This window comes from Vollenhovia emeryi, unplaced genomic scaffold (genome assembly GCF_000949405.1).
Source record: "Vollenhovia emeryi isolate VEMERY1.0 unplaced genomic scaffold, V.emery_V1.0 DF939212.1, whole genome shotgun sequence".
In the NCBI taxonomy this organism is placed as follows: Eukaryota; Metazoa; Arthropoda; class Insecta; order Hymenoptera; family Formicidae; genus Vollenhovia; species Vollenhovia emeryi.
This window is the reverse complement of record NW_011967154.1, coordinates 750372-773026: the sequence shown is the minus strand read 5'-3', so window position 1 is coordinate 773026 and position 22655 is coordinate 750372. Positions and strand designations below refer to the sequence as shown.

The 22655-nt window shown below is 43.4% G+C and overlaps 1 protein-coding gene and 1 long non-coding RNA gene across 4 annotated transcripts in view; one reads left to right on the top strand and one right to left on the bottom strand.

Moving 5' to 3' along the window:
* Window positions 1–68: 68 nt before the first annotated feature.
* LOC105561083 (probable G-protein coupled receptor B0563.6) overlaps window positions 69–22655 on the top strand; it is a 52226-nt gene continuing 29639 nt past the window's right edge. For 2 of the 3 annotated variants that reach the window (XM_012010746.1, XM_012010748.1), the window contains exons 1-2: window positions 69–466; window positions 20711–21517. In XM_012010746.1, the coding sequence (XP_011866136.1) occupies window positions 21301–21517 (217 nt within the window). In that variant the 5' untranslated portion in view covers window positions 69–466; window positions 20711–21300. Of the gene's footprint in view, window positions 467–3059; window positions 3088–20710; window positions 21518–22655 lie in introns of those variants that run through there. The other variant, XM_012010747.1, reaches the window with a different exon arrangement.
* On the bottom strand, window positions 1972–2475 carry LOC105561082. The gene is made up of 2 exons (XR_001008877.1): window positions 2258–2475; window positions 1972–2156 (listed from the first exon to the last, which is right to left on the bottom strand). It is a non-coding gene; the product is annotated as an uncharacterized LOC105561082 (long non-coding RNA).

Here is a 22655-nt window from a genome sequence, read left to right as displayed (position 1 = left end):
GGACAACTGGATCTCGTGAAATCGCGTAATGCGAAAACGCTAATCAATTTCTTTTCAACGCGGTTATTGAAGTATTATCGAGTGCATGAGTATCTCTGGGAGAAAGAGGTGTTCTACGATAACGACCGCTCGTGGTTGTGATACCTTAGTGAAACGTATAGGAATATTATGATAAAAGAAATATCGATTCTACGAGGACTTGCAGTAGTAACTCGTAGTGTTCGGAGATACGCAGAAATCTCTTTTCGTGAGTTCTCCTCGCCCTTCGTTGCGGACCCCATACCGAGGCACACGGGTTCTTAAGTTCTACTCCCCGTGGATCAAGCGCATAATTCACTCTCCATTTTGGCCGAAGTAGTCTCACGTGCCACTCTCGGCGAGCTCGAAAATCTTTTCGTGCGAAACACAAATGCTACACGGACTCCTTGCTGTTACAACGTGTGATAAACATTGAGTTGTGACACGTGTAAGTTAAAATGTATCCAACATTTATTTTTAGATTTAGTTGCTTATTATCACTAATTTGCTTTGCAAATTGTTTCTATTATTTTGTTTCTTAAGTTGCGACTGACAATAAGTCCGGAATTTATGAAATGTAAAAAATTAATAAAGTTCGAAAAATCGGGAATCCATACGTACACATATTGTATATCGCATGTAAACTTGAGATAAACATAATAATGTCAAGTAAACAAAAGAGGCCAATTTTTACGAGCATAAAAATTGACAATATAATATAGATTTGTAAAAAATCCAAGATGTTACATTGAAATATAAGATAGCGGACGCGTTTCGGCACACAGTGCTTTCATCAGCGCAAAATGAAAATGAAATAGTTAAATCACCTAGTACATAATTGTAAGTAATACAAAGTTGATCAGTTGAAATAGACAGGATTAGTCAAAAGTTAAAAACGTTGCTGAGGCAAGTGGACGCAACGGTTGTGGTCAATGCTTTGTGGAGACAACTTCGCGCTGATGAAAGCACTGTGTGCCGAAACGCGTCCGCAATCTTATGTTTCAATTGTAACATCTTTGCTTTTTTACAAATATATATTACAATGTCATCTTTTATGCTCGTAAAAATTGGCCTCCTTTGTTTACTTGTTGTACAATAATGTATTTAAAAAATCCAACATTCCCTTTGAATAACTTTCTAATCAATAATTTTTAAATCTCTGTTAAATTTTGTGTTAAAAAAACTGTGGTAGGAGAATGTGAAAAGACAGCATGAGTCATGAACGTCTCGAGGGTATACAAATGGAGCGTCTAGGGATGTAAGAAACATAAACGCGCCACTGTCACCCCTTCTCTTCATCTTATTTCCAACTTTCTCCATTTACGTCATAGTTAGAGCCGCGACTTACTGTTAGAAAGGGATGCGGAACGCTGGAATTAGCTAATATTCCGAGTTAGAAACTACCTCGGATTAGTCGATCAAGGCTATCATGGGTAACTGACCCTTTCGTGAAGCACAAGCTGGAATGCTGAAAGTTCGACGGCGGATCATCGAAGAATCCGCTCGTGGAAAGCTGCCCCACGCAATTTACGGTGCCGATATACAGGACGACACCCTCCTCCCCGTGGTCGTTGAGCGAAGGTGGTTACGAGCCATAAATCTCAATCCTTCGCAGTCTAGGGTAACGGCGTCTAGCTGTCCAGGTAGCCCAGACGAACATCATCTCGTCCCCCTCTCATTGTAAAAGTTACCGTGTGTCGCGCGATTAAAGTAGATTGCAAGGGCATCGACTCGACTCTTGTTAAAGTCTACACCCTGCGTAAAGTTTTTATCGCAGAACGTCCTGCGCGTGAAATAACACGTTAATTACACAGATGGGCGAGAAATTTCGGCGCTTTCGACAAAAATGAGTTTCTTTATAATAATTGTGACGTATTTCAGAGGTAAATTGCCTCCATTTGTGCCCTCAGGGGGGGGGGTGAGACAGACACCCAGAATACAAATCGGAGTGTGTCCTGAAATTTATATATATTTTATTCGGCAACAAATCTTCGAAATTACATAGATTTCATTCCAGAACAGATCCTTGATATTGCGTATGTTTTATTCCGGAATAAAAAAAAAACGTAAAATATCTCATACAGTATTCAGATTTCAGCCATCTCTCACTCTCCTACTTTTGTATGCACGCGGAGCATCTAGAAAAGATAGAAATGGACCTTAAACGAGACCTTAAACCTCACAAAAACCGGCTCTCCATTTTTTCCGACTGAAATTCTTTTGGTCAAAAAAGTGTTACCCTTTGGTGCTTTATTGTCCCGACTACGGTGTCGCCATGCATTCCGCGTAATGAACTCTGCTCCAATTATCATTCTTCCGTGTTACGCTATTTCGCAAGTTTATCCGTCATGCGGAGGCACTCCCGAGTGTTTCCCAAGCCGGGCGGTGGCACCGAACGTATGAATATCAGATAAGAGCTCGCGCCGTGGACGAGCGAGTGCAGAGGACACGATTAGATTAAGGTTTAGTATATTTATAGAACTCCGCGTCGTGATTAGCGTCATCTTGTTACCCACACTTCGTACCGTCGTCTTATTAATTTCACCTCACCGCCGCCGTCACGGATTTTAGCCACTCTCGCGTTTTCGCATCTCGGCCGAAGGGGACGCGTATCTGATCTTCCAACTCCGTACGAGTTGATCCGATTTTACGGATCTTCCGGGGCACTTCCGCATTCGACGATATCGCGAAAGGTTTCCGCGAGCACCCTAATGTTGCCAGGAGGCATCGTCCTTACCTCTTTCTTTCTTTCTTCTCCTCCCGTGCCGTTTTTCTTGCGAACCTCTGGAGCCGAAGCGCGACGCATGCGTCAGATGGTCGGAACCGTCTGACTCGTGCACTCGTGAAAATTCTCCAGTTGGCGCCGCGACGCGCTCGAAGGAGCTCTTGTTCGTTCGACGAGTATTCCGGGGAAGCGACGACGAGCTTGTCGCCTGGCCCGAGGGGGGAAAAAGGCTCCAGGAGAAGCGAGGGAGCGTACGCGAGAAATAGTTTCCCCTCCCTCTCCGGAAATAGCGCGTGCGATTCGATCGCGAGAGATGCTACTATGCAACCGACACGCATCGCGAGGTAATTATGGTATCATTATTGTTTGGGCCCGTTCTGATTCGCCAAGTCAATCGAGACGGCCCGGCACACGTGTTTTCAATCGTCCGGCGCGAAACAATATGCTCATCGTACGCGGCGTGCATTTTGCCGCAAGCGCACAGGCGCTGCAATTTGCCGGGAAGGATGCATGTCGAGCAATTTCTAATTCACGAGTGAAGATAGCGTACAATCAATTACATTAATTAGCGAGCTGCAAGGAGCTACGTTATTAATAAGGAGCTAATGTTAATTTATTGTTCGTATTAGTGCACGTTTTCTTCCCCGTTCCTTAATTAGGGTAATTAAAGGCAAACGCGGTGAAAAATTGCGACAGCGACAACTGTCAGTTATTATTCATTTAATCACGTGCCCTGCGTTTCGAATATACGACGATTATTTGTCTCCTGTCACGTAAAAATTCTCACGGGGACAATTCCATTACCTAACAAGACGTTATCGTCCCACTTCTATTTCAAATAGATTACTTCGAGCAGCACAACGCCCGGTTTCGTCACAGTTTCAGCAAATCGAACGAAAACCCATCGAAAAAGGTTCGGGCACAGCGCGGAATTTAATTAGCTATCACGCGCGTTATAAACGGCCGCGGCTTGAAATTAATGTTTTAGCCGATATAGAATATTTAAAGGATTACCTCCGCACCGCGATTGTATCATGTAGCGGGCAAGCGGGTATATGACGCAAATTAAAACGTAACGCGGCTTTCAGCGCGGCAGGTCACACGCGCCCGAATATTCGCGCCGGTACATCCCGCGCCAGCGCGAATATTTATCGTCGTAAAGAAGATTTGCGCGTAAAAATGCATAGCGGCGGTTACTAGAGAGACGTGCGTTGCATCGATGATGCCGCGTGAAATTAGATTCGGCTAAAAGCGCGCCCGACTTTCGGCGAAAATCACTTACAATAAAATCGCGTGTACGTACGTATGCAAATTTACTAGAAATATATGTAATAATAATATATAACATTATATAATGTTAATTTGCACATAATATATATTGCATATCAAATTGCATGTATTTTTTTCTTCTCAATTGTTATATTATATTATTGGCGGCAATTGACGCCTTAATAATAATTGCAATATCTTTATACGAGATCTCTTCGTACTAACGTTGCATCCGGTAAAAATTGGTAGGTTTACCCTTGTGCTTCTTCACTTTACGAAAAGAATGCAGGGACATGCGCATGCTGTCTTTTGTGACGAGTATTTAAGAACTTGATGTAGAGGAAACCTATTGCAAGATAGGCTCCTAATATGAAATAGCGGAGTTTCTGCCAAATTAATAGACGTCATCTTGTACACCATGAATTTATTGCCCTTGGAGTGAAGTCTGTTTAATGGAATATTGATTGTTGGATCGTGTAATCGTTGCGAAAAAAGATTCGCGATTGAATTTGGACGTTGAAAACCTTACTATTACACATTAGTGTCCTATTTCGTAATAGAGGACTTTTCTCTACTGCTCCACACGGAAAGAAACATGTAGCTGCCGTAGCTAAAGACTGCACGTGACAACTAAATTTCAGTTGTAGAATATGGACAGCTAGTAGTTAGTTGCGATAGCTAAATATTTTGCTCTGTGCCTATTGTATTAGGTGCGACAGCAAATCGTTTGCTGTGGATTAGAAACTTATAGTTATGGCAGCAAAATAGTTTTAGCAAACCATGATTAGCTACAGTAGCGAAAATTTGTTTTCCCGTGCATTTAACCATTTAATCCGTTTTCTATGCGTCATTTATTGTATATCGACTCAAGTGCACAATTTCCGCGGAATGAACATTAGGCTATGCGAAAGAGAATTCGACTCCGAAGCGCCATCGTACTTCGCTTCAAGTCGAAGCTCTCTTCACGAACGATCGAACAGGGGGCGAAAGAATTCGGGTGATGAATGAAGATTGTTGTCCAGAATAAAGCGAAAAGACAGGTCAGGTCGGTGTTGCATGTTTCGAAGGATTTCCTCGAATGCGCTCACGAGCGGAGATCCTTGTCAGCGCAAGTGCCTTTATTTCACCGAGTTTAAAGTTCGCCGGCTTGTCCGTATCATTTGCCGCGACGATACCTCGAACCCCGCACGAGCTCGCTCGTGCAAGGACGAGACCGTGAGTATTCGTTTACTCGGATACTCGCAAAATATGACGACACTGAGAAAACTTTCCATCGGATAAACCAATTAAATAGTGTTTCCGATGGTGCATTTTTCCGATTACGTTTTCCGATTAAAATCTGGATACATCCGATAAAATTTATCCGACGAGATGCAGTTACCGATGAAACTTGATTGAAAAACCGATCATAGTTTTTACCGGATATACAATTTGATCGAATATATCAGTTTGTTATTATGCGATAGGATTACCCGATTATATTTAATCGGACATTTTTGCCAGCGGAAGAATGCACGCGTCATATTCGTTGTTCTAAACGCGGCTCGTGGTAATGTCGAGCACGCGACCGTACTAAACGGATAAATGACGGAAAGCGTGTATCTTGTGTTACCTTTAATGCGAACAAATGCACAGATTCGCGTAGGGGCGCGCACACACCGACAGTACGCTAACACCACCGGACTTCGGCTACGTTCAGCGTAGCTCGCAGTTATCATCACAATGTTCCGCGTGCTTCCCGAGAGATCGGGAAGCACGACTCGTGTATGGCGGGGGCCTGCGCTTGTGCACGTGCGTACGTACAATAGCGGCATAATAGCGCGGACGAACGATAAGCTAATAAAGTCGGGGTCGGCGCTCGTTAACGTCCCTTTTTTATCGCGGGAACGTGCCCCGCCGAGAGCGTAATTATTACTATCGCGGCGGCGAGACGATTTAATCGTGGCGTCACGCTGCAACTTGTGCATCGGACAATCTTACGAGCCCGCTCCAACCCTCTCCCACGTCCCCGTTTCAGCCCTCCCCCTCCGTACCGCCGGACTCGCGTTCACGGCTATTCGGAATCCGCCCACGACCCGTGCGGCGGACGAGAAAAAAAAATTTTTTTCTCCCCATTTGGTTCTCGCGTCGAACTTAAATTAAAAATGTTGGCGGGTGCGACGTGACGCGAATGAATTCCACTGTTGGTACACGAATGCGTCATCATGTATTATCTCGACCTGAGTAACAACAGGCGTTACTAGTCGAGAAAAAAAAGAAGGGGGAGAGAGAGAGAGAGAGAGAGAGAGAGGGAGAAAAGACATAATAGAAATTCATAACGTTGTCGATGTTGGGGGGCTCCAAGTACGATATCGTGTGCGTGTCGAAGAAAAAGGCGAGGAAGCAATAAGGGTTGATTAGATGCCTGGCGGGAGGTTATAATATCTCCGCTCAACGTGACATTAATAATGCATTAACGACATCGACGAAGAGGTTGAATGCAACAAAAATGTCAGTGTGGCGACCAAAAACTTGTTTTTCACGAAATGTTATAATTTTCTCTCTCGCGTCCCTTTACTTTATAAATCATATCAGCTAATTTCGCATTGAAGAAATTTCTGTTACTTCATTCGTCAGTTTTATCGCTCTGTTTTATTTTACAGTCACTTGTCCGTTGTTTCTTCTGATCGAAATATTAACAATTTAATTTAGCCACGAATGTAGAACAAAGAATAAGAAGGAAAGTTTTAATTCTAATTAAAGAATTGAAGTTCTTAACTTTACGTGAGTTTCAAAATTTATCACGAAAATTAGCGACTAAAGAGAGAAACTTTAAAACCAATCTCTTTTTTTAGACACAAAATACACGAAAACAGAATAAATTCCTATCATTTTTTATTAAAGGTATTACTTTTGCGAAGTTTTGGATTCTGTTCTCTTTTCATTTGGATATTTCAAATATTAAGCTTACTAAATCCAGATTCTGCGATAGCTTGATATATAATATATATAATATATAATATATGTATCTTATCAGTCTGTAACAACTGTTGTTAGTATTGCGTAACCGGTGCGCGAAATAGTCTTCTCTCGCAAAATCGGGATTCCCCAGACACCTTTTATCAGCGTGAAAAACATTCGTCGTCGTGAAAGCTCGCGTAATCACGTTTTAGCCGCCATTGAGGATAATTGCTCGGAGCTCTAAGCAGATCTAATAAGAAATTCCCGGAGCGCGCCGACCTTGCGTAGCTAATTAAAAACTAAATTTGCTAAAATTTCCCCGCGCGCCAGCCGGGAGTCTTCACGGACGGTCGTACCCTTGTACCGAAATGGAAATGAAAAGTTCCCAATTTTCCAGGGTGGAATCTCAACGTCGCAAATATTTCTTATGTAATCTTCGAACGGGTCGACTTCATAATAACTGCAGCCACGAGAAATGATTAAAAAATTGGGACCTACATTGGTATAGAACGTAGAATTTCGCAAGGGAAATCATTTGTGAATTATCTTCGTAATAACTTTTATCCGTTCAATTCAATTCGCCAACAGACATAGCGCGTATGCTTTACGGTAGGCAACATTTAAAAGGTTATACCAATGTAGAAAATTGCTAGACGACGCTTGGCTGGCAAACTCTAATTAAAGAAATTGGTTGCAAAAAATATTACCTCAGCCAGGATTTGAACTTGGACCTCCCTACACTTTAGGCGGGCGTTTCACCAATTCAACCACTGAGACATGTGGTAATACTTATCGCAATAAACAGTACTACTGATGACACCTTCGCGTCTATTTTTCTGCATAGATAGCCAACATCGGTTAATCAGTTACTGGCGTTTAAAAGGTTACCCCCAAAAAATTTGATTTTACACTCGGCACAGATGCGCAACGAATAGCGGATGTCTTTCGGAATGATATTCAGCGGTAAATTTACGAGGCTAGAGATCGGGCAGGTGGAATGCCAGGCAGCCGATTGATACCCCTCGATTCCTGCAGAGGGACGGGACCGAGAGGGAATAAGGAAACGGTGGATCTCGAAGCACGAATAAAATCAGCGCCGGGCCACTGCCGCGCAAAAATGCGACTCGCATTCGATTTTTATCGCGATGACCCAATGTCGATCGATTGAGCTCGAATGTTTTTTCGCCGAACGATAATCCGGACTTAGATCCCAAGACGTTCCGAGAATCGGTCGGACTCGAGATGACCGATTTGGAATGCCTCGTCATGGTGACCGAGTGGTTCGCGATAACGTTTCATGGCCGAATCCTCTCGCCCCAGCGAACCGTCCGTTGTTATTTCACCGAGGTTCCTCGTACACCCTCTTGAGCAGAGACTTTATCTCTACGATCATTGGAAGAGAAAGAAATATTCGCGTACTTTTTGTAATCCTACGGATATTAATTACTAGTGAATACAAAAAAATACCAGCTTTTAACCTTTTTGCATTTACATTCGCGTAAATTTTCACTTCCACGCGGCACTTTTCGATCGGCGATCCAATCGTTTTCGAGTCGCGCGCTTTCTTTCTCGGGATAATCCCACGGTTGAAACTTCCGAGGGATATGGGGAGCAAATATTGCGAGAAATGCGAGACCGCCGCAGCGCGCGAGTCTCTCTCGCCGCAATCAGCTGGGGTAGAGCCAAGCAAAATGGTAGTCTCCTTCATTGTTATTCGTGTAGTGCGTTATCAAATATGCAATACTCATTATCATGAGGATGCTTTTACGGACAAGGGCGGCGGTAACAAACTTCGACGGGGCGAGATGAAAAAAAGCTCGGCTCGCCGAAGCTTTATCAATCTCAAAATGCTACCGCGTACAAATTTTCCGTGCAAACGGTAGCGTTCTATGGATTGAAAGAATCCGAGTAGATTTTTCTACCTGCAAATACGTCTGTATATAAATTAATATGGAAACAAAGTTTTTTATTCGACGTTTCGTCCGCGTCTCAATATGTTAGTCTGCGTTCAGAAACGTCACCCGAGTGCCCCAGCGTATCATTTTATCCTTGCTCGTACGGTGAGCAACAATGATAAAACGACACACTGGGACGCTCGGGTGACGTTTCTGAACGCAGCCTTACACAGTTGAAAAATTTGTTTTCTTGGTAAAAAAAAATGCCGGTTAAAATCATTGTGTTAAATGTTTAACACATTCATGTGTTAATTTAACATACTGTTCTTGTGTTAATTGACCTCAAGTGTAAAATTATTAAAATAACTGAAAAGAAATGTTAAAACAACACGATGTGTACTTATTTTTTAATCTTACATAATACATATGTTCTATATTATTAGTAACAAGATTTATCTGTTAAAATTTACAGAATAAAACGTTGATTTTGTTCTATATAACATAAGCGAGAGTGATTTTGAACCGTCAGTTGATTTATTACATCTGTAGAATGTAAAAATTACATTTTTAGAAATTCAGTTTGTCATTAAAAGTATGGTAATTTTACACTAAATTTATTTCCAATTATTTTGAGATTTGCATATATTTTGTGTTAAAATATTAACGGAGTATTAGTGTGATCATTTAACATATCCATATTATGTTAAATTAACACCAAAATTTGTGTGAACCTTTTGGGACCTGCGATATCCGTTAAATTTAACGCAAATTTTTCAACTGTGCACTGATTCAAGCCTGGCAACGCAATGGCGGTGTTCCCGATAGCGGCTTTTAGAATCCGTTTATGTCATTTTAACGCTCGCAAGACGGCATCGCGACAATCAGGCCGGCAGACGGGTAATAAATTTCATCGCTTTGACGAGCCAGCTAGCCGCCGACAATTTTCAACCCCGCTGATGGTGCTCGGAAGTACAACACCATCGGCGGGCCTCTAATTGTAAACAAAACCACCAAGCCATAAATTTGTTTAATTAACACGACCACGTGACGGTTCAGCTCGCGCATACTCCCTTCTGTATCTACCTGCCACCCCCCGTCTCTCCCTCTCGTTTTATTTCTCTTTTCTGTTTCCTTTTCGTCCGATGAAATATGCGCTCGGTGATTCACTCGCGGAAGCTCTCAAGCCGATTGATACATCGATCCGCTAACGTGTATTTGTTAAATTGACTGGAACGCGAATGGCAAAGTGTCGCACGGTGATCGTAAATCGTGTCGATTTAACTTTGTAAATAGCCGACATCGTGGCGATGGCTACGAATAATATCAAAGAAACGTAATAACGACCCCTATTTCGGTATATCTGTTTAAAGAAAAGGAGCGCGTCCTCCCTTCGGGAAAATGAAACTTTATGGCTAAACAAGCGACAGAAGAAAAGGGGAAAAAAGGAATCCTTGAAATATAAGTACGCCTGTTGAATAGACATCGCTCTTTGGGAAAAAAATTCCGCTCCTGGATTCCTCCCGCTTCCTCAAGTTTGCAACTTCGTTCCGAGACGAAGAGAAATTAAGTTGTATTACGGCTAAAATAACGCCCCCGGTCGTGGTGAGCGTCTTGTTTCCGTTATCCGACGTTTCTTAAATATGCGCGGAAAGTTGCGGGAAATTAAAGATTTGTTTCCGCGCGCCCGGCATAATGTGACGCCGATAAAACTCGGTGCGGCCGAGCGTCGTCCGTCCGAGATGAAAATTCGCCGCCTCCCTTATTTCGCAAAACGTTGCGGGCTATTTGCTCGCATTGAAAATTCGCCGCTCACAAACAACAGCAGCCGGTTTGCCCGACGGCTAAATCGGTCGCCCCGATTCCCCGGCGTTGATAAGGATTTTCGCTCTTTCCTCTCTCTCTCTCTCTCTCTCTCCTCTTTACCCTTTTCCGCTCCTCCGGCGCTAGGCGTCCTCGCGAAAATGAGCGTCCTTAGCGCCGGCGGCGGGAACGATTCGTTCGTTCAAATGCTCTTAGCATGCAAAACAAAGGGCCAACTTCGTTTCTCCCACCCTGCAGCGCAATTAGTTCCGCGACGAGGAAGTTGTAATCGCGTTCTCGGCTGTTTGCGAGTTTTGTCCGGGGCCGGCGCAAGTTTTTCCCTGGGATTTGCGGCGCCGGCCGCGTATCTCGGCCCTCCCTCCCGCTTCTATTTCCCGTCCTCGCGCGAGTAACGCTCTCATTTTCGAGGCGGATTATTCTCTGCCGCCACACGGCGAGATGGCCGGGGATAGTATCTCGCCGCGCGAAAGCCACTCCGGGTCGCGAACTCTCGCGGTAACCAGCCGATAATCACTAAGAAACACGAATTTCTCAAATTTCTTCATTATACTCCGCCTCCCTCCCCTCCACCCCCCTCTCTTTTTTCGCAAGCTCGTGATCGAGTTACACGACGGTGTTGCGTCCTCCAGACTTTGCTCGTTAACGATTCAACGGCGACGCAAGATCGGAAGCACATTTTTCTCTTAATTAGCGGTAATCTTAATTACAGAAAAATTTTCATGTGTGTTATTATAATACATTATATATTCAGAGATATTGTGACCTTAACAGCTCATGAATAAATGTTTAATTGCTTTTACTTTCAATTAAGGAAGCTTTTAATTTTTTATTCAGGAATCCGTTTTGATTTGATAATATCCTAAATTTGTTTAGTCGGTCTGTTTAAAAATATTTGAATCTTACTGTGGCAAATGTGACAAGAGGCATTTTTGAGAATCATTTCTTATCTAACATAAATATTAAGCCATTAGTTGCAACGATAGTGGCGGTGCGTATTGTCTAAGTTTCTTTCGTCCGCCGAGCGGAATCTCATATTCTAGAACCAATTCCCAGGAATAGAGAACAGAAAATTCCGATTGCGGCTTTATCGGATTAAGACGCCGACGTTCACGCGCTCGGACAATTTCAGCGTGAAAATCTGACCTCCCGCTTTAATCGTCGCGTCCGCATCTCTGCCTCGGATGCGACGATTGTCACGACCGCGACGTCTTAACCGTTTCCGCGTCGCCTCGTCGCCGCCGTTTTGCCGTGACGCGTAATCATCCTCTAGTCTCTATCTGGTGCATTATCGATACAAGCGGACGACAAGTGTTCTCGTTAATTAGCTTCAACGACTTTCCGGTCGACGAACCTCGACTGGATGCGCGAATCGCGTGCAGCTGCACGCCCGCGAAACCGTCTCGGCGAGTGCGACGACGGCTTTGCCAATTACGACGTGATGGTTGCGTGCGAGGAGTCTAGAAGGAATACCGAAAGTCGCGCGATCTCTACAAGAATTAAAGTCAAAGAGCTGGTAATCGTTATCAGGTAGACGAGTAGATAAGTTTCAATCCTCGCGCAACCTTCAGCGAGAGTGTAGTTTTAAGTACACTGTTGAAAAATTGGTGTTAAATTTAACAGATATCACACCCAAACGGTTCACACAAATTTTTGTGTTAATTTAACATAATATGGATATCAATGATTTTCCTGTTAATATTTTAACACAAAATAAACGCAAATTTCAAAATGATTTGAAATCAATTTTGTGTAAAATGAACATTTTTTAATGACAAAATGAATTTAAAAAATGTAATTTTTACATTTTACAGATGTAATAAGACGACGGTTCGAAATTCTTCTCACTTATGTTATATAGAATAAACTCAACGTTTTCTTCTGTAAATTTTAACAGATAAATCTTGTTACTAATAATATAGAACATATGTATTGTGTAAGATTAAAAAAGAAGTACACATTGTGTTTATTTGACATTTCTTTTTAGTTATTTTAATAATTTTACATTTGAGGGCAATTATAACACAAAAGCAATATGTTAAATTAACACACAATAACAACGAAAGAATGTGAATCGCCAATAGTTAATTAACGATAAAAAGAATTGTTAGACGACGTTAGGCAGATTTATTTATTTAGACTGGCCTGTCTTACTGACAGGTGTAAGTCTGTTAAAAAAACCTGGAAAAGGAATTTAGGGACTGTCATTATTACAAACCTAAGTAGAAAATGTGCAACGAATATCAACCAGGCGAAAGTACGCGCGTTGTCTCTGGTGCTTGGCGCACATCACTCGCGAGATCGAAAGCGACTCTTTGACGAAGCGTCAAAGGATCCCGCGAGTGGCGAGAGAGGCGAAGAAAGGATATCATTATTCGATCATCGACGTAAGATCGAACATGCCGATGCCGTCGTTCCGCTGCGGAGAGAAGAGATTTTACGATGCGTCTGATATAAGAGAAGATCTCGTTATCCCGGTTACTGTCGGCGACATAATCTTTTCTTCGCTCCCGACAGCCGGCGGGTGGCATCGCGGCGTAAAGTTTATCACGCGTAATACGGCGTCGTCTATTTCCACATGTCAGATCCAGTGCCGCCCCCCCGTCCATCCCTCTCTTCCTCTCTCATCTCGAGAAAGTGGGACTATTGCACGTTCGATCAAGTCGCCAAGTTTCCCCAGGTAAGGCGCGCCGTCGTGAAAACTCGCGTCCGATATATTCAGTATCCTCCTCTTCTTTCCCGTGACAGATATAACGATCTACGACATGGATAACCGTCATTCTTGTCGCAATCGTTATCGACGAATGGCGGGAAGTCATGTCGCGAAAGCACGCTCGTCGGAGAAAGAGAAGGAACGAAGGATCGTTATTTCCGATTTAACCCGGTTAAGCCTCTTGACGATTACTCCGTCTCTGTGCGTGCAAGGCGATTATTATGTAACGATGACGATGATGAGATTACGAGGGTCCTACCCTCGCGTAAACCTATTTCCATTTGCCGAGTAAACGAGCGCGAGCGGCGCTTTATGCGTTGACATCGGTTTTAATTACGCTATCGATAGCTCGATAAGCATCTGCTAAAATATTTTTCCCATATTCCGGCCGCGTCGACCTAATTTCGCTACCGGCGGTAAAGTTTAATTACCTCCCGGGAGAGCAGGCAGTTTAAAGGGAATAACGATTAGATAATTCGTTTTTCCAGAGAAAAGAAGAGAAAGTATTTAATATAATAAAATATATTAAAATACTTAAAATTTGTTATCTAATGTGTACGAAATAAAAAACAATTTTAATTAATACGAAATAGAAAAGGACGATGGCATATAGGCTTCAGAGTGCCAATGTTCATGGCGCATCAAAATCTAGAGAAGCCAAGGGGAAGGTAATAAATAATCGAAAGTAACAGGGACATTTCGATATATACGCGAGAATAAATTAAATCTCATCCGCTCACGTTCCCCGCGCGTACCTCCAGTGATAAATTTTCTCTCCTCGAGACTCTCCGGTATCTCGTTTCTTAACTAACGGAAGATAAATCTCTATCTTTGTAACGCGCGATGTCGCGGCTTATTCATATCACGTAGGAGCCGAGCTTTTAGTTTTCAATTATCCGCGACGCCTGTCTGGTTGTCCCACTGAAAAAAAACAACGTGTGAGAGAGAGAGAGAGAGAGAGAGAGAGAGAGAGAGAGAGAGAGAGAGAGAAACACGCTATCGGCGTGGACAGCTTGTTATAAGCAGGCTTTGCCAAGTTTCCCACGGTAAACTTCGGTCTACTACGAGCTTTATGTCGCTTCAAACGGGCGTATAAAACCAATGACAGTCTGAGAAAATAAGAGTTGAGCGGACTAACACCGGAGATTTCCAACAAACTGCGTACCGTGAATATATAGTATTTAGTATTCACATGTACAGTTTTTAATTAACACGTTGATCGAATGACTTTTGTACGTCTCACTACGTAGGCCACGGTAGTATTTTCATTATCGCAAGTATAACGATAAAAGAGAGAGAGAGTACTGTAATGTGTGTTATATTTAATACACCCTGGTTTTATGCATTAGCATATTATCCAGTTATTTGTGTTACTCAAAATTTTATGTTACATAGCATTCATTTGTTCCTTGAAAGTGTTTTAAAAAATAATTTCGATAGCGCCAATCGCGAATAATCATCACGATAGTCAATGTATTAAATAAGTATTTACATGCAATCGAACGTTTAACCATTCAAAGTCCCCGTTGACATGCAATCTACTTTTATTATTTTCTAAATTAAGTATCTACACTAAAGTATCACACTTGACAAAATAAAAATAAGATATGTAGCATCGAGGGATTTATTGAGATCACTTTGAACCGCCGGGAGTTCAAACGCTCTCTGCGAGAGAATACACGGAGGGTCAGGCGGGAGGAGAGAAATTCGTAGAGAAAAATGAAGCAAAGTTTCGCCGCGGAGAAGCTCGCGAGCGGCTGAGAGTGTTGCAAACTGTGTAGGACCTACGCTAACCCACCGAGTGGCGCAAAGACGCGTTGTAAGCGTAAAATCGGCTCGGCTGATTCCCCTGTGCCCCTCGCATTGTGCCCCCACAATGCAATACCGACGATTCGGCTGGCGGTCCTCGGCGACGACGTCCCCGGCGGAAGGCGAATGCATAATGCTCGGCATGCCCGAGTTTCCTTCTTCGTCGTTGCGTATTTTAAGTCGCAGCTGCCGCACGGGTTGAGGAGAACGGGAGGGATGGGGACGAACGCGAGAAAAGGGAGAGAGGCCCCCTCGGTGCAAAACTTGCGGGAGTTTGTCACCCCGTCACGAAACACACTCGCGCACGTGGTCGAGGAAATTGCAAAGTTTCCTACGGGACTTTTGCGCCACGTGTCAATTCCACAACGCGGTTGCTTCCTGCCGACACCCCTTGCCCTCCTACGCTTCTCGTTGTACGTTATGCCAAAATATTAACACATATATTCGCGATGGTGAAAATATCGTCTGCCGTGTCCCTCGTATCTTTCTGGGCTCTCAAGTATGGCCACCCAGACGATAAATTAAAGCAGCTTCGTTGCAACTTGGACGATTGCTACGATTCTAATTCGGTGTACGCATCTTGATCCCTTTGCTACATTCGCTTAGGCCTCAGGCAATACTTACTGGGTACCATGGAAATGTTCGGAGTGGATTCCGATCGGAATTATTCCGAAATTTTCCACGATACCCTGACTTCGCAATGTAAACGACAAACGAAAGGAAGAGGAAAAAAGCGAAGAGAAATAGAAAAGAGGCTCCAAGAGAAATCGTTACTTACTCGTGTCTACCATGCAAAATCATATCGATCACAGTTTATTTCATAACTTTCCTCCTTTCTTTCGCGTATCAAGTGCAATATTGATAGAGTTAGACAAAGTTCGTGGTATCGTCGTACACTGAATTACGCGACGGGCTTTTCTCACGGGGAGAAGTGCACCCGGTTTTATTTTTATGTCCAACCCTTCGACCCGCGAACTGATGTTTCACCGGAACGGCCGGTGATTTATCACCGGGATATTTTTGCAATCCACGTGCCGCCCACGCGGACAACAACTGACGCGTGTGTACGCAACGCGGATCGAATTGCGATGTTTTAGCGTAACGATCGTGCGCGTAGCTACGCGATGCACTCCACGCCACCACCCACACGCCAGTTTTCAGATCTCGCGTATACTCTAATAATACTTTTACACGCGCGCTATGAACAACATAATCGACAATCGTGGAAACAATTTTCATCCACCAGGTGGTAAACTCGAGCGGATAAATTCGGCGAAAACGGGAAATGTCGATCCTCGCGTGAGAAACTGGGATTTATCGCGATCGTATGGATAAAAATAAAATCGGTATCGCAAATAAATTAGGATGTAAAATGTTTTATCGCACGTCGAAAAGGGGACGACTCCTTCCGGTTGACAATAAACGAGAGTAGCAACGATCTTTGCGAGCTGGGCGAAACGATCGTTCTGACTTGATTGGCAATAACGTGGATAGAGAGCGAAAGCGATTACAGGAGTGAACCACGAAACGCTTGTCAGGCCGCGGACTCGCTCAACCTCATCAGCACGCAAAAAAGTTCTCGCCCTTTCTTTCTCTCTGCCGTCATCGACTTTTTCTTGGTTCCCCGTCAAACAACTCGATTATGGGAACGCCGCTCTTCTCAGCCTTAAACGGGCACATGTATATTTTTATTCTACTAATAAAGCTATACTGGTGTGCTATAAACGTTCGAGATAGCCTCTTTCATACAGCTTTGCATTTGCATTAAGGCAGTTATTTCGTAAAATCACATATGTGAGAATTGTTTCAACTTTTTACAGTTTATTCTTCACATTAAAAATATACGTGTAAAATTAAACTAATTAAATTAACATTGACCGTCTCAAAGTTCTAAAAAAGAAAATGTTAAAGTTCGCTATGTTACACGAAATATTACGTGTAAAATACGTTAAAAATATTATTACACGTGAAATATTATTTACATATATTATTATGTGTTAAAATATTAATATTTGCGTTTGCAAACGCAAATGGTGGCACATTTTATTTTTTTGAGCTTAACGGTGAGTGAGATTCGTATGAGAAACAAATATGTTATAAAGTAGAACGAATAACTCGAAAAAAATAAAAATTATTGACCGTTTCGTTTCAACAATATAAACAATTATAATCTTGCGAATCTATTTTATATTATGTATTAATCGTAAGTGTATTCTTTAGAACAATATTGCATCAAGATGCAATATCATGGTAATAGTTGAGTGTTGGTTTTTGTCTGGAAGAAACTTTAGAGCATTACTATCGCGAAACAACTACCTTAAATGTTAAACTGACACGAGCACTTTTATTTAAGATGAAATAATAAATAGATGCGATTTTTACTGGCATGATATTAAAATTTCAAGTATCCTTCGGAAACACAAGTTTCAGCCATTTTCATCACGTAGAATGAATTTCGCCAGACCGTCAATTTTTAAAATATTTGCCTAACATCGTGTTAATAATATTCAAATATAGCGCTCATACAACGTTGGCTTTTCAGCGCGGGATAACGCGGCGGAATAATTCATCCCATCAACCCATTTGACTGTCCCGCTGCTTCTGTTTCGCGCAAACCTCAAAGACTAACGCGCTCGTAATTTACTTAAAAATTTCGTCACGTCTCTCCGCAAGTTTCGGAAACTTGCGAGCGATCTCATCTATCCTTCGGCCCTATTCCATCAACCTGAGCCACGGTGCAATTTGACGGTCTACCGATCGCGATTTTGCAGCCTGTACTCGAGCAGGAGAGTCCATTAAGTTGCGATCATCGTCTCGCGCGGTCGTGGGGTGAAGAAGGACGTTGTGAAAGGTTTGCCCCGGGTTGGTGAGGCTAACATATCTCCCAGTTAAGTGATCGATAAGCTATCCGTGAAATGGCAGGAAACACACACGCGCCGTTGAGCTTACGATCTTACGTTAGGGGTGTAACGCGCCCCTGTTCGCATCGCGAAAGCGTTTACGAAGCAAAGCGTAAAACGCGCGGATTTACAAGACACTATCCCTAAGTCGGGATCGCGGATTAATCTTGGTGATCCCTGGTATATACGGAAGCTTGGAGTGATCTCCGTGTTCCCGCGAATAATCTGGATTCTGGTTGTCATTCTTGAGTTTATTACGACAGGTAGTTAATTATTTCATTTAATAATCCGGTCATTGTTCTCTACCTCACCAGTTGTCCCGCGATGAATCGCCAGCTCTAATAAAGTTTCGCAAATCGGTTAATTCTGTTTGTGACGGATATTGTAGTGAATAAAATTGTCGCGAAAAAGGCGCGTTTTTGTTCTACCGTCGAAATAGTGCGTAAAAAAGTTTCGAACAAAACTTTTATGGCTTTTTTGTGTATCTTATAATCGAGTATGTAGATTTCTCTCAAATATCTAATACTTTTCAAAACATCTCCTTATGGCGTTTGAAGCATAAAATATCAAAATTTTAAAAGTCAAACAAATTGAATCTCAAAGATCCAAATGAACCGTACCTAAAATACTTTTACTAGAAATACGATGTAATAATAAACAATAAATTGTCATAGTTAGTTGATTATCCACCATTGACCTCAAACATGGTGTTTCCCAAGCAATTGGGAAAGGGGGCAGGGATGAGGGAAAACTTAAAAATCGCGTATTTGACAGTTCTGTGTACGGCCGACAACCCCTGTCGGCGCGCAGTTCACAAAAGTCGAAAGTATACGCGTAGACAACATCTTTATACTGTTATTGCGACAAATATTATCATATGCCTCGGTGGTCAAATCGGTGAGACGCCCGCCTAGAGTGTCCAGGTTCAAACCCTGGCTGAGGTAATATTTTTCGCAATAAATTTTCTGTATTATTAAAGATGCCAGGTATGGTCTAGAAAACAGTGACGTTGTTAATTACCCCTGGCGACATCGACGAATTCTGATTAGTAAAGTTTCATAATCTTCAATTTATAAGGTAATAGCTACAGGGATGTTTGTGCCTGATTCAGTCCGGGAATGCGAGAAGATTCTTAAGCCACCGCTAATCCCAATTGTTTCGCGCAAGCCTAAATTTCTGATTCTCAGCAGACTAATCTACGGTATGACGGTGAAGGCAACTCCCTTATAGTTTCGTTTACGATCCTCGAGGGCTTTGTAAGACGACGCGGCTTACCACGGGGAAGCAGAGAGAATAGGACAGCTATACCTCCCGTCTTCGCACTTATTGTTAGAAGAGAAAGCATTACTTTTCCGACACGAGTGTCGATTGCCAGTGACAACGATACCGTCACATAATTGCATCCACTCCACGTTCAACAGCAACATCGTTATGGAGCGTTTCGCGATGCTCCGCATATCTCGGTACGAATATTCCGACGGAAGAAACAAGAGCGACTGACAAAAAGCCGCACGCGAATAAGAAACTGAAGCGAATATTTTGTTTCCCGGTGTAGAAAATCGATTTGAGGTCCCGGCGTAACTCGCGTCGCCCGAAAACTTGGCGAGTACTTTTTGCGGGTGAAGTTCCCGGGGAATCAGGCCAGGAACGTCATCGAAGCGAAACGCGACCCCCCGAACTTCAGTCTTGATCGCAAACTTTGCAAAAATGCACGGTGAATGTGTAAAGTGCACTTCGGTATTTCGTCCCGACGGCGGATTGGCAAATATACATGTGTATGGACAGATGCATTAGAGAGATGCGTTACAGACTGCATAAAGCGTTTCCGTCCGGAGCTCCGGTTCGCGCCAAGACGGGAGACGCGGAGATTATATTCGTTTCGCGGGCGACAGGCGCGACAGTTCCTCCTTCTTGCGATAGGAAAATATCTCGCCACGGAGGGAATTCGCGGCGACGCGGAATGGCGAGCGTCTTGAATATAAACCGGCTGCGGGGGGTGATTCCGATGCACGGCCGCCTACGAGAGGGCTGTCGCCGTGAGGAGACCGGGATGCTATCCATTTTCGTCCGGGATCTGAAATTCAGTCGCGCTTCTTCGGCCGCAAAGTCTCGAAATCTGGAAGCGGAGGAGTCGACCCCTGAATCTAAATCCTCACGTTGCGCCGCCAGTAACAATTTCCTTCCTGCGATGAGACGAGACGAGACGGCTCCGCTCTGGATTTCTCGGTCGCTCCTCTATCGAGGCAGGGCCACGAAGAATCACGCCCGCGCCAGGCTCGATTCATTAGCGGTCTTTTCGCGACGGGATGTTCGACTTTACTTCCTTATCGTATTCCGCGTCCTCGCGGTCCCCTACAATCTCCCGATTCGGAAAACATGGATCTGCGATGGGTACGTGACGAGGTAGACGAGAATTTTTCAAATTTACATGTATTCGACGCACAAAATCCACTTGATCCGCGACAGCGTATCGCTGTACGGCAGGAACAGATTGCGCAATTCGTTTTTCAGCCCTTACGCGCGTGTAACTTCGATTAAAATTCCTTGGAATGGGAAGTAAATACTCCCCGCGGCAAATGTATCGGATTTGCGGAATACACACGAACGATCTGTTTGTTTTCAGGATAGCGTGGAACGGCGCAGCTGCCGCACGACGATGGCAGCGTACAAATTGTCAGGAAGAACACGTTCGGATTCCTCGGTGAAATAAGCAACCGCGGATATCGCAAGTGGTAAAGCCGCTTATTCGGGCCGGCGGACTTGCTCTCAGACTTCCAGGACTCTCTCACGGCGCTACCATGGTAAAATGAAACTTTTGTCGCACCTGTTGCACGACAGGTGTATTTTTGACGGATGCGCGCGCTCTCGACCGGCATGTGATACCCGCTCCTGCGACTCGTGCCGTCCTATCGCGACAATTTCACGGTCCTGTCCGACGAAAGGGTGCTTCTAATTTCGCGCGTGTCGTCCCCGACTTGCTAATCTTGTTCCTAAGTTTGGATCGCGCGAAACGGTGCCGCCGGGTCATCAGTCTCGCTCGGAAGAACGCGATCTATCGCGGGTTACGGACGAGGTGCGAGCCGCGCGACAAACGCATGGCGGCTGAGCGAACGAGTTCCAACATGGGTCTACGTGCGCGATGAAACGGGGAAATTTATCGCGAATTGTAAGAGGTGCTGAAGCGAGAGAGAAAGTGAGCGAGAGAGCGGCAAGATGACGGACCTGCTCAATATAAGCGAGATACAGAATATCTGCCTGCTACCGGAAGACTCGGACGTACTGGAGGATCCCCGAACGCCAACTTTGAGAAGGGTCAGTTACGGTATCGTATTGCCGGCCATTTGTTGCCTCGGCATCATCGGAAATATCTTGAATCTCGTCGTCCTCACGAGAAGAAATATGCGCGGCACTGCTTACATCTACATGAGAGGTGAGCACCATCAATCTGTCTATCGCCATTTGTTTCCCCATCGTGCAATCTAGTTTTATACTTGGATAAATATTTCCGGGCCGGGAATCTTGTCACAGACAATAATCGGATCATTACTTATAAACCGTTGAATAACAATTAAATCCTCTAATTTGATATTATTCAGTTTATAATATTAACATAAAGTCTGAAATTGACCGAATTGACAAAGACTTTCTTATACTGTTAATACAGTATTTATTTGTCGCAAAGCCATCTCTTTGAGATTGGAGATAGAATAAAATTATCGATGTCGCGACAAACATTTCCTCGACGGTGAAGTAGAACCGAGCTCACAGTAACGAAAAGTAGATATGAAAGTAGCCTTCTGTGTTGATAATATCTTTCTATGCGGGAGAAAAGGGCGAGTTATGGTGCATCGAAATAAGATACGACGGGTAGGAAGTAGCGGCGCCATTATCAGTGTAATACCTTTCAATAAAATTATTCCATGTTTACGTAATATCGAAACTGGAAGCTCGATTGCATTACTTTCAGCGGGGTGCATTATCGGACGCTCAAGAGCGCGCCTGTTTCAGTATAGGGAACATCGTTAGGGCGTACATTCGCACGTCGATTATCCACAATTAATTACCTATCGATTATTTTCAACGTTGGAAAATTGAACGCCCAGAGAAGCATTAAAGAAGGAAATGACGGAGATACTCCGAGTCGAAATTTTGGCCCTATGTTGAATCTTTAATTCTATTATACACGGTGTCCCATTTTAACTTGGACAGTAAAATATCTCGAAAACTAAACCCAGCAAACAAAAATGTTTCAGATAAAAGTTGTATGGTTTCGAGGGGGACATAAGATGGTATCATTAGTTTGACCTTGAACAATTTTTTAAATGGAACCCCCTATTGTTTATTATACTATCTTATTCTACTAATTAAACTTTTGTCTGAAACAGTTTTTGATTCACCTAATACTTTTTCAGATATTTTACTGTCCGAGTTAAAACGGGACACCCTATATAGCAGGACCAAAGACAGTAAAAGAGGTCGAACTGCAAGTACAAAATTTACTCCTACTTTCAAACTGATAGTGTCGGAAATTTCTACTTTTGCCAATTTAGCATTAAAGTAGGTTCTTT